Genomic DNA, 12476 nt, shown 5'->3' with positions numbered 1-12476 from the left:
TCAGCAAGGGGCAAACATGAGTAAGAGAGCACCACTATCCAGACAGTGACAGTGCTGGGAGGCGGTGGGGGGTGGTGAGATCAGGACACTGATAGCCAAAGTGTAAGAAGTGTGCTCAGGACCTTCAGTGTAAACGTCTTGGAAATGCACGAATCAATGCTACAGAATTAAGAGTGGGCACAGAGTAGCCTGAGGGAGAAGGCTCGGAGAGGCTTCTTGCGGGGGGAGGGGGGACAAGCCCAGTAGAGGGGGCTCAAGAGACGGAATTTCAAGAGGCGCTGTGGATTAGGGCGTTGGCACAAACCACACAAAGAAGCCTGTGGTTTCCGGGGTGGGGGTGGTGGGAGCAGCGAGGGACCCAGGAGTGCCGGGCCTGCCCAGGGAAGGGGTGCAGGGGTACCTTGCAGTCACAGCCGATGGGCTTCCCACACTCCTCACAAGTGCTGGCGTAGAGAGCCTCAAAGCACCCCACGCAGTAGGGGCTCTCCTCCCTCAGGATGTACTTCTTGCCGAAGAGAGATTCTTCACAGTGGTGGCAGTCAAAGCGCTCCGTCATCATGATGCCCGGCTCTTCGACCACCTGCCAGGAGGAGAAAGGACAGGTTCCTGTAAGCACAGTCCCAATGCCACCCTGCTGCGTGGGATCCCCTCTGGGTGATCCTCTCACCCTTTCAGAGGTGGTGATTTTCAGTAATGCTTAAAAAAAAATTAGCTTGGGGGAAGTTTTGTGGCTTGAGTGCATTTCACTTCCTTAAACATGCCCTCTCTTGTTGACTGTGTCACAAAAAGCTATGTCAGTTTTGGATACAGACAGAGTCAGCGACGGAGCCTCATCTGGGCAGGGCTGGGTGTATGCTTCAAATGTGTGACGCAGCCTTACATCTTGCCTTTCTCCCTGCCCCCAAAATAGAAAGGCTGAGATAGAAACAATATGTTCATTTCTATAAAAAGATTTTCCATGAGCTCTCCTTTATGGTGCATAAATTTGAAGAAACCAGTGCCCAGAGGGAGGGGCATCAGGAGGTGGTAAACCGGAGATGCCAAAAGAGCATTCCCCCTGACCTTGAAATGACATTGGGAAGCAAAACCTGCCCTTGCACTAGAAAAACCACCATGTGTCCCTGGGGACAAGTCACTTCTCCCCTATGAAAAGATTACCCTCCCGCCGACCAGGTTTCCGGAGAGCAGGGTAAAGGGGAGGGCCGGCTTCCAAGAACAGAGATTATCACACAGTGGGAAATGCAGTGACCGCGGCTTTCCAGGCAGTGCCTCGTGCCTTTCAGAGAGGAACAAGAATGCATCTCTGTGCCAGTCACCCTGCATTTTTTCCAGGGTGCGCACAGAGCGTGCACGGGCAGTAGGAGATGACGAGGAGAGGTGGAGGAAGGCGGGCCGAGCTTCTCAGCACACCTCATGTGCTGTTCCCCTACAAGCATGTTAGAACTGCCCCAGACCAACCACTGTGGGTGCACTTGGTGTTGAGACGTGCCTCTGGGGCGTTAACAGCACACACTCGGTCTTCTTCAGGAGTATTTTCTCAAGTGGCAATATTTAATTTGCTCAAAGTGAAATGTTTTACAAATTGTTAAATAGGCAGACTGACTATTCTCTGAGGCATGTTTTGCGAACTCTTATTACAGTTGGATCCATGTCCAGTGCTTTCAAACTATCCTGAGTGAAATTCCAGAATAACAGCCTGTGGTGCACATAAAATATTGCTGCCCCTGGTTTATGATCACAGCAAATTTGACAGCATTTATTAATTTTGTGCTCTTGTGTATCCAAGGTCCTGACAACAGTAAGCAAAGAAATAAACCTCCTGCAGGCACCCATACTTGGTTATTTCTGTGTTTATAGAATAATGTTTTTCCAAGAGCATTAAACACGCAGCTGGACACATGTGGCAGGACTCAGCCTTCTAAACTGCCCTTCCCAGAGTTAAAGAAAACATTGTCTGGATATTCTTGTGATAACATTACAAGATGAGGCTCTGGTGCCTTGAATTATTCTTCTGAAACCCAGTGTATAAATATCCTTTCGCTCAGGCCATCTCGGGTTGTGGCCGCTGTGTTGGCCAAAGATTCAAGACTTTCCTGTAATTCCTCAGTTATTGGCTCTCAAAAGTGGCAATTATTTATATCATCATAATTGGGAGCTGTCTTTCCAACTTTTATATTTTTCCAATAAAGGTCGCTGTGTACCAGTGGAACCAGAGGCTAATTCCCTATTCTTCTCACAGAAATATAAGAGTAAGGATTTGAGAATGTGAAATAAGAACAACGAAAGGAGACAGAACTACAAATTAGAATCTTAAGCACTGGAAACAAATCCCAAGAGGATCTACAACAATGACCTGATTTCATGCATGGAGAAACCAGAGCCCAGGAATATTAACACAAAAAGAGGATTCACGTGAGCTTTCCAAAAAAAGCCATCTAAGTTAGAAGAAACAAACTCCCAATCTAAATGAACAAGTGATTCCAAGGGGGTTCAGACAAAACACAGATGTGCTAGGGAAAGGGTGCAGGCTGCACCAGCTGCCTCTCAGAGATCTTTCCTACTTTCTTAAGCCACTGAAAGGGGTGGATTTTCTTCAAGGTGATGATCATGATGTTGCTCATGGAACTGGCATATGTGTTTTCTACCTCCTCCAATTCCACGGGGCCGGGACAGAAATAATCTAAGGGAGTAAACTCTAAGAACTGGTGGGGGTCCCCGTCTGCTCCAAGTATGACTGAGGCTGTCAGAGACAGATGTCCTCGGGACTGACACCTACTCCCAGCAGGACTAGAGTAGAAGCAGCCACCCGTTCAGAGGGTCTGCATGGGATTCTCACGGCAGTGGATCTCTCTCCCACCTTGTTCCTTATCTTCTCTCAGAAGTTGCTGCAATATTAAGGATCAGGAGAGCACTTGTGTCAAACCAATGAGTTACGGTGTGCATGAGCATCCATCACTGATGAGGAACAGAGCAGGACACCCTTGATCTGAGATGATCCTTTCGACAGTCCCATACAATTATATGAAGCACAGACCCTGAGAGTCAAAGCACGTATCCCATTAACTAATGAGGAAGCAAAGAGCATCCCTGGTTTATTATTATTATTATTATTATATTATTATTATTATTATTTTAGACAGAGAAAGAAAGTGAGAGAGAGAGAGGATCTCAGGCAAGCTCTACACTCAGTGTGGAGCCAGACATGGGGCTTGATCCCATGACCTTGGAATCATGACAAAATCATGAGTCAGACACTCAACCAACTGGGCCACCCAGGCACCCCCAAAGAGCTTCCCTTCTGTCACAGAGTATTTAATACCAATTTTCCCCTTAATTAACTGCTATGAATAGAATATTCTTTTTCCTTTTCTTTCCTTGCCTCTCTTCCCTCTCCTCTCCTTTCCTTCCCATCCTTTCTTTCTAGAGCGTGCACGAGTGGGAGAGAGGTAGCTAGAGAAGGAGAGAGAATCCCAAGCAGACTTTGTGCTGTCAAGAGCAGAGCCTGATGCAAGGCTCAAACTCATAAACAGTCAGATCATGCATGATCTGAGCTGATATCAAGAGTCAGATACTCAACTGACTGAGGCACCCAGACGCCCGTACAACATTCTTTTTTAAAAGTGTGTATTTAAAGTTACGCAATCAATCTTAAGTTTCTTTTTAATGGGAAAAAACCCGTATCTACAGTCCCACATTAGAAAGTTCCTATAACTTTGCATTTTTAAATCTATTGGACACCTGATTATTTCTTCATTCCAGAAGCATCAGCTGGGTGGAACTGTGTGTCAGAGGTTATGAAAAGTGCTGGGGATACAAAGATGAATACCACCCAGGCCCTCCGAGAAAGAACTTGTAGTCTAGTCAGGAAAACAGATACACAGTTGATCCCTGAAAAACACAGGAGTTGAGGTACCAACCCCTGAGCAATCAAAAATCCACCTGTAACGTTTGATGTCCCCAAAACCTAACTACTAACAGTCTACTGTTTACTAGAAGCCTTGCCAATGACACAAACAGTTGCTTCACACATATTTTGTATGCTATATGTATTATATACTGTATTCTTACAATGAAACAAGCTGGATAAAAGAAAATGTCATTTAGAAAATCATAAGGAAAAGAAAACACATTTACTGTAATGTACTGTGTTTACTGGGGGAAAAATCTGTGTCTAAGTGGATGGTGCAGTTCCAACCCTGTTGTTTAACGGTTGACTATGCATCAAACAGATGACAAAGCTCCATGTGCAGGGGAGTGATGGAGAGACACAGAGGGTCCTCAGGAAAGGCAAGAGACTCTCGCCCTTCCCAGAGATGTCTCTCTCCTTGTGGTGGAAAAGGATAAGTCAGGTGATGACTGCAGGCCAGGGGGCAGAGGGCAAAGGGGTGATGAGGAGCAGGGTAGGGTGAGCAGAGGAAACTGTCAAGGTAGTCAAAGTTCAAAGAAAGGAGGGCCTCTCGTCTTGACCAAGAACTTGGCTTTGCCTGGTAGGCAATGGGTAATAGGAGGCCCAGCTGAGAGTTCACTGCGTGAAGGCCCAACTTTGCCATGTGGGGGTGAGGAACACAAAACGGAGGGGCAGGGACTCTTAAGAAAGGTTTCCAGGGTGTTGGAGTCTACTTCTGAGTCATTTCTTTTTTTTTTTTTAATGTTTTTTATTTATTTTTGAGACAGAGAGAGAGAGAGACAGAGCATGAGTGGGGAGGGGCAGAGAGAGGGGAGACCAGAATCGGAAGCAGGTTCCAGGCTCTGACTGTCAGGACAGAGCCTGATGCAGGGCCCAAACCCACGAACGTGAGATCATGACCTGAGCCGAAGTCGGAGGTTTAACCAACTGAGCCACCCAGGCGCCCCCTGAGTCATTTCTTTAAATAAAAATAGGACATCTTGGTTCCATAAGGATTTTTTTTCAACCTCTTGGTGTACTATCGCTTCCTGCCTCTGACCCTGTGCATCCTCCTGAGAGGTTCGACCAGGCTCCTGCCCATGACCTGGGACAGAAATGCTGAGAGAAGTGAACAGCAGCGTGCCAGGGGGTACCTGACTACTGATTGCTATTTCATTGAACTGACTCCAAATTACAGTGTCCTGGAGTTCTTGTCCCTTCCCAGGGGGAAATCATTCTGGATGTCATTCTCCCTTGGGCTCAGAATGAGCAGGATATTTGAAAAACTGGCTAGCAGGGGACAGGCGTGACTACAGGCCCAGGTAACTGCACTGGGTGAGGTGAGTCCCGGGAACCGGGCACCGCTGGCCAGGTGGGAGTGGGGAGGCACCCGGCTTTCAGGGGGCCCCCAGGGCTCAGCTTCCGGGCAGGTGTAAAACCAAAGGCTCTGAGAGAGCACTGGCGCCGTGATGCACAGGCTCACCTTACAAAAGCATTACTATTATTTAAAAAGTCTGCAGGCTTCGGGGGTCCTGGGTGGTTCCATCGGTTAAGCGTCTGACTCGATTTCGGCTCAGGTCATGATCTCACAGTTTCTGAGTCCGAGCTCCACGCCAGGCTCCTTGATGACAGCGTGGAGCCTGCTTGGGAGTTTTCTCTCTCCTTCTCTCTCTGCCCCTCCCCTGCTTGCACTTGCACTCTCTCTCAAAATAAATAAATGAACTTTAAGTCCACAGGCTCATACATGTGGGTTATTTTTATCTTTGCAGATTTAAAAACCGTGAAGCAAAGTTTGAGAGCGGGGGTGTTAGAGCTGGGAACACAGAAGAGAAACGCAGAAAATGGGAGAAGAAAAAGGAGAGCAGACAAGGTAGAAAAGGCACAAGGACATTAAAAGTCAGAACTTATGCATTTTTTTTTAAACCAGGGAAGTGTTTTGGGAATACAAGGAGGAAGCTGGCAAGCTGGGCAGGCCCTGGGTGCCAGGTGCCTGGGCTGTTGTTGCCAAGGGAGGCCTGGTGGGCCACAGAGGCTTGCCTACAAAAGCCAGCTTTACAAAAGAGGTCTCCCTTAGGGACTGTCTTCAAAGTTCCATTGATTCAGCTACTGAGTCTGATCTGACCCCAGAGGTGCCATTTTCCTCCTCCGCCTGGAGACTCAAGTATTTCTCTAACACAAGACTTCTCTAACACAGTCAATTCCCAAAGAGAGATCTGCAGCATTCCCAAATCCCTCCCACAACACTGAGCAGCAGCGCCCGTGAGTCAGTCCCTGCTGAAACCATGTCCATCTTTAAATGACCCACCTGGGAAATCCCATTGCTTATCAACCATCCAACAGAGCTTTTTGGAGAGAATTCAGAAAATCACTCTGTTATATGTGGGCTCTGCCTGCTTAACGTTCTCTCTCTCTCCGCCCTCCCCCCAACCTTGCACTCTCTCTCTCTAAAATTTAAAAAAAAATTTTTTTAGTGCAATACTTTTGTGACAGCATGTGACACTGTGATCACCTATGCCCCCCACCAAACCATAAGTGCTGTGAAGGTAGGCATACTGTTGTGGCCTTGCCAGCAGGTGACAAACACAGGGGCAGGTGCTTCTAAATACTTGTGGAATGAACAAATGGATGGAGAGTACAAACATGGGGGCAAAACTGGACAGTGAAAACGAGAACATGTTATGTGAACGATTCCTGTTGCACACCAAACCCAAAAGGTAATGGGGTTTGACATCCGACGTCATTCAACTTTCTAACGTAAGAGACCCTGAGCCTCATTCTTCCTCCTCTGTCTCTGGCCCCCCTCCCTCTTCCAGATAAACTGCTGCTTCCACAGAGAGTAGGATTTTTCTTATTGTGCATACAGTGAACACACAGCTGCACAGTCCAGGAGAGGCCTGGTCAGGTCAAGAAGCAAAAACCAGCAGCATCTCTGCAAAGAATATGCTAGACCCCTTGCCACGGGCTGCAGACGTCCGGAAAGGCTGGATGTTCTGCATAGACCCAGCACACCTACGCACCCAAGGTCCTTGTCCAAGGGCACGGGCTCTCGTACATGGAACTGTAGCCAGAGAACATTCTGCACCAGTTTGCTTTCCTATGGGTAGAAGTACTGACACATAGGATGCCTGGGTGTCTCAGTCGGGTAAGTGTCTGACTTCCACTCAGGTCATGATCTCACATTTCCTGGGGTTGAGCCCTGTATCAGACTCTGCGCTGACAGCACAGCCTGCTTGGGATTCTCTCTCTCCCCTCTCTCTGTTCCTCCTCTGCCCCTGCTATCTCTCAGAATACAGAAAGAAACTTATAAAAAAATTTAAAAAGAAGTATTGACACACAGACATGGCTAACCTCAAACACTGTGAGTCTAGCTGAACTGTTTCTTTTCAATCAAAATTCTGGTGAATGAGAGCAAGATGCAAGTTCAAGGAGTTTGCTATTTGAAGGAATATAATTATGTATTTGGAATCAATTTGAAATGGATTTTTAGATGGTTGGTGAGGTGTAAGATTGACAAGGTCTACCACTATGTGACATACGTATGGATTAATTTAATGAGCGCTTATGCAGTATATGGGCTGGGTTCAGGGATGTTTTATAATTTGGTTATAGAAACTAGTAACTTTCAAAAACTTAACAAAAATCTTGATTCATCTCTGATGGTTTTAAGAAACGTTTGGTGTGAGAGACAATGCTTGACGAAGGTAAACCTCTGTCGGGCTAACTTTGGGATAATGAATAATGAAACAAAACGGGAAAATAATAAATGCCCAGTTTCTGACCTTAAGTCCAATGGTGATACCGGTTTGATGTCCTACGGACTTTTATTTATTTATTTATTTATTTAATTTTTAAACTGTTTTATTTATTTTTGATACAGAGAGAGACAGAGCATGAGAGGGGGAGGGGCAGAGAGAGAAGGAGACACAGAACCGGAAGCAGGCTCCAGGCTCTGAGCTAGCTGTCAGCACAGCGCCTGATGCGGTGCTTGAACCCACAAACGTGAGATCTGACCTGAACTGAAGTCAGAGGCTTAACCGACTGAGCCACCCAGGCGCCCCTCTTATGGACTTTTAAATCCAGTCAGTAAGAATGTACTAAGTCGCCACTATTCTCCACATACTGGGTTAGGCACCAGGAGACTGGGATAGAGCCTATGATCTCTAAAAGAGTTCCAAAATAGATCCAGCTCCAAAAAAATCTAAACCACTTTCCAGATACTAACTTGTAATTTAATCTCAAAACATGTCAGTTCAGTCAACTCAAGACAAGCATAATTATGCTGGCTAGAATGTCAGGCTGCCTCGGGCTCATAAATCATCCCAGGGCAGGGCTCCGGGGGAGGCCCACCCTATAGTTCTACCACCACCTTCCTAGGAACACAGGAACACATTATTTACTCCTTATTTCCACAGGAACAAAAAGAGACCCGCTTACTCTGTCATCGGTCTCCCCCAGTCTCCAAAAGGCGGCTCACTGTGTACTTTCTGTCTGCCCGGCTACCATCTGCTCTGAGCCCCCACCAGCCTCTTCCGTGGTGAACATGCCGCCCAGGACACACTGGCTTCTTCCTTCTCCTGGTCCTGCTCCTCCACAGTGTTTCTTTAGCACACGGCACGGGGATCCTGCCAGGACAGGCTTGCACAGCTCCGACGACTTTGTCCACTGGCTGGCCCATTCTCATTATCCCAAAAGCCATATCATCACAGACGGATCCATTTTCTTTTTGACTAGAAACCTAACTACGTCCAGACTTCAAGGATGCGCTGTGACATTCATTTTATTCACCCACAGAAACAGGACAGTCACTTGCCTTACTGTCAAAGACATCACTTGCCTCACTGAGTACTCTAAGCCTAAAGATCCTTAAGCCACAGACTAACTCAGGGCAGTAAACTCGGTAAACTTAGGGATTATGAAGGCCAAGGATGAGTGTGATGCCATGTGATGGCCAAGTTCAGACTCCGTGTGAGAATCACTGATGAGAATGGAACACCAGATGCTGCCCAGAAGTCTTATTAGATACCCAGGACAAGGATCATATTTTATAGCACAAGGAAAATCAACACCACCAGTAGCAAAGTAGTCCTGGAATCTCAAAAAAGAAACAAGATTGATTGCTGGTGGGAGAATTTTTCAGCAAAGTTACTGGAGAACTGTATTGGTCAGGTTCTCCAGAGAAGCAGAACTAGTAAGATATATATACATACACATACACACACACACACACACACACACACACACACATATATATATATATATATATATATATATATATATATATATATATACACAGAGATTTGTTACAAAGAATTGACTCACTATTATGGAAGTCCCAAGATCTGTGGAAGGCTGGAGAACCAGGAGAGCCAATGGTGTAAGTTAAAATTCAAAAGTCAGCAGGCCCAAGACCCAGAAAGAGCTGCGTTTCAGTTCAAGACCAAAGGCTGGAAAGGACCAATGTCCCAGTTCTGCAGGCAGGCAGGCAAAGTGCCCGCATAGGGAGTCTCCTTTTAAGTCTGAGTCTGGAGGATGTAAAACATTGATATCCCAGGCCAACAGTCAGGCAAGAGGAATTCCCACTTGCTCAACCTTCTTGGCCAGTTCTTCTACTGATTGGACGAGGCTCACCCATATTGGGAGGGGCAATCAGCTTGCTCAGTCTATAGACTCAAATGTTAATCTCATCCAGAAACACCCAGGAACAGTGCGGCCCAGTCAGGTTGCCATAAACTTACCCACCATAGGGGCCAAAGTTGAAATCCACAGTTCAGGATAACAGAGGTACCTGGTGACTCACCCAAAGTCACAATGCCAGCTAGAGCTCCTGGAAGACCAGGCTCTCAGACACTAGAGAAGGGCCCAGGGAATCGTGCTCAAAGAGGCCATCTTCAGGCAGTGGCCTCTCAGGATAATCCCACAGGATAAATGGGCTTTGATAAAATTCTCATAATGAAACTACGCAGGAAGTATCCAATATCTTCTTCTGTTCACTCAAGTTCAAGGCACTTTGTATCTTGTGGCCTCTGAGGTAGAGAGAAGCATATGTACTCCAGCCCCTTTGTGGACAAATGAAACAGCCCCGGCGCCAGAAGCTGTGTAACCCACTCTTAATGCAGGACACGACTAGAACCCAGCCTTCTAATGCCCAGCCGAACTGTTTCAATACCCTACAAGGCCTTTTTGGGTGCAATCTGATTTTTCGCAGTATTGGAAGTAGTTAGCAAGCAATCATGGGTCAGAGTATGCAGCATAAGGCCTCACTGAAATATTCAGGTATGTCCCAGTGCTTTAGTGATTAGAACTCAGCCTCTAGAGAGGCTGCCTGAGGTCGGATCAAAGGACCACCATTTACTGGCTGGGAACCCCAGAGCAGAAGTGATTTTGATCTCTCTGGAGCTTTACTTTATCTGCAAAGACAAAGACGATGTCAATCTGTATACTGCTTATGACGTGCAGCCTTGATGATAACCCACTTTCCTACTTCCCAATTAGGGAAAATGAGGTACCAAGAGATTAGGTGATTTAGCTAAGGTTGCACAGCTAGACTAGGAATGTGGTGCCAGGCAGCCTTGTTCCAAGCACGCATGTCTGCCAGCCTACTGCACCTGCTGGTGTACCATATTTGTGAGAATTAAATGAGACTGAATGTCAGTGCCTAGAACAGTGTCTGTTCTATAATAAACATTTAGCTCCCCCCTCCCCCGCTTTTTTAAAAGTAGCTTTCAAGCCCAGCACAGAGCCCAACATAGAGCTCGAATTCACAACCCCAAGATCAAGAACGGAGCTGAGACCAAGAGGCAATGCTTAACTGACTGAGTCACCGGGGCGCCCCGATGTAGCCCTTATTTAATGTGCCCTTGTGTAGAAGCATGTTAAAACATGGCACCTAATACACAATGCAGAAACCCAATTGTATATACAGCTGGCCCTTGAAAAACACGGGTGTGAACTGTGCGGGTCCACCTATGTGCAGCTTTCCCCCCATAAATACAGCACTGTGAATGTATTTTCTCATGACTTTCTGAATAACATTTTCTTTTCTTTAGCTTACCCTACTGTAACAATACAGCACACAATACATACAATATATAAAATATCTTAACTGTTTATGTTACCTGTAAGGCTTCCAGTCAACAGAAGGCTATCAGTAATTATATTTCTGAGGAATCAAAAGTTATACATGGATTTTCAACTGCATGGTGGGTCAGCACCCCTAGCCCCCACATCGTTTGGGGGTCAAATGTATTCACTGATAACCCTGAAAAATTCAAAATGAGGGAATTCAGAGGAAAACACTGTGAAAAAAATTTACATAAATGCACAATGAAATGTTCTTCACAGAGTTTGATTTTATGGAAGTTTAACTGTCAGACTAGAAATCCCTATACTTCTAAGACTTGCCTCAAATGTTCTTTGGTGTAAATCACTTTTAGGACATCAGAGCTTCCCCTCTCTAACATAGTATTACAAAACTCAGGTAAACAGAGCTAGTGCAAAAAGTAGGTGCCTCCTGTTTTGAACACAGTTCTCCTGATTATAAGCCCAAGCTGTGATTTATTACCTCCCAAATTTAAGCGCACCCCATAAGCGCACAACATGGAAGGCTGCTGAATACATTTCATTTAACCTGGGTTAGACTAGTCCCAATGGAAACCCAAAATGGGATTTGAAAATAAATAGGACTCTTTCTTGATTACATAAGAATTAACATTTAACACCTTCCTCGTGAAATTTCAGGTATGTTAAAACATCATACAAGTGAAATATTTCTGGTTTAAAATAAGCGCGTATTTTAAAATCTGATAGTTCAGTCTTTTAAGTTCTGCGCAAGTCAATGCCTGAGGTCACATCGCAAGCTGCACACCTTCGGACCTAAGGGAAATGCCTGGGACCCCCCACTGGTGGATGGTCGCCAGCACGCTCGAAGACCACTCGCTGACACTCCTGAGTCCCGCCTTCGGGCAGGGCGGGGGCGGTCGCGTCCCCGCGCTCGGACCCTCGGCCCACCCGGGCGGCAGTACGCCAGCTCCCACGCAGGGCCCCCCTCCTGGCCGGGACTCCGACAGCCGTCTCCCCTCCCAGGGTCCCGCGGTGGGGCCTCTGGCGGGCCTTTCTCGGGGTCTACCCCGCGGCTCCCCTTCCCTCTCCCTGGGTGTTCCACGGCTCAGTTTCCCTTTACCCAGGTCTCCCCCAAGTCTCAGCCCCCTTTTGCCCGAGTGTCACCAGGACTCAACTCCCTTCTCCCGGGTCTCCCTTAACGCTCCTTTCCCTCCCCAGGTGTCCGGGAGCTTCTGCTCCCCTCTGCCCACCGCACGCCGCCGCCGGGCTCCCCTCCCCAGGGGTCCCCCGGTTTGGGTCGCCCCCACAGTCACTCTCCTCTCCCCGGATCTCTCCATGGTTCAACTTCCCTGTCGAGGGTCTTCCCGCGTCTTCGCTCCCTTCCCCGGGTCCCCCGCGTCTCGGCTTCAGTCTCCCCGGCCCTCCCGCGCGCAGGCCGCCTGGCCCCCGAGCTGTCGGCTCCCCACGGTGGGCGCGGGCGGAGTGCACTCACCGCGCGGGCTCCGGGCTCCGGGGACCGGCGAGCGGGCTC

General features: G+C 47.4%; 1 protein-coding gene across 4 annotated transcripts in view; it reads right to left on the bottom strand.

Moving 5' to 3' along the window:
* Positions 1-12476, bottom strand: part of FHL2 (four and a half LIM domains 2) — a 67506-nt gene that overhangs the window by 24117 nt on the left and 30913 nt on the right. For 2 of the 4 annotated variants that reach the window (XM_029937084.1, XM_029937082.1), the window contains exon 2: positions 401-580. In XM_029937084.1, coding sequence (XP_029792944.1) covers positions 401-559 — 159 coding nt within the window. In that variant the 5' untranslated portion in view covers positions 560-580. Of the gene's footprint in view, positions 1-400; positions 581-12294; positions 12318-12437; positions 12471-12476 lie in introns of those variants that run through there. The other 2 variants (XM_029937080.1, XM_029937081.1) reach the window with 2 other exon arrangements.

The sequence above is a fragment of the Suricata suricatta genome, chromosome 4 (assembly GCF_006229205.1).
Source record: "Suricata suricatta isolate VVHF042 chromosome 4, meerkat_22Aug2017_6uvM2_HiC, whole genome shotgun sequence".
In the NCBI taxonomy this organism is placed as follows: domain Eukaryota; kingdom Metazoa; phylum Chordata; class Mammalia; order Carnivora; family Herpestidae; genus Suricata; species Suricata suricatta.
The sequence above is the reverse complement of the archived record's forward strand: the minus strand, read 5'-3'. Positions and strand labels throughout refer to the sequence as shown.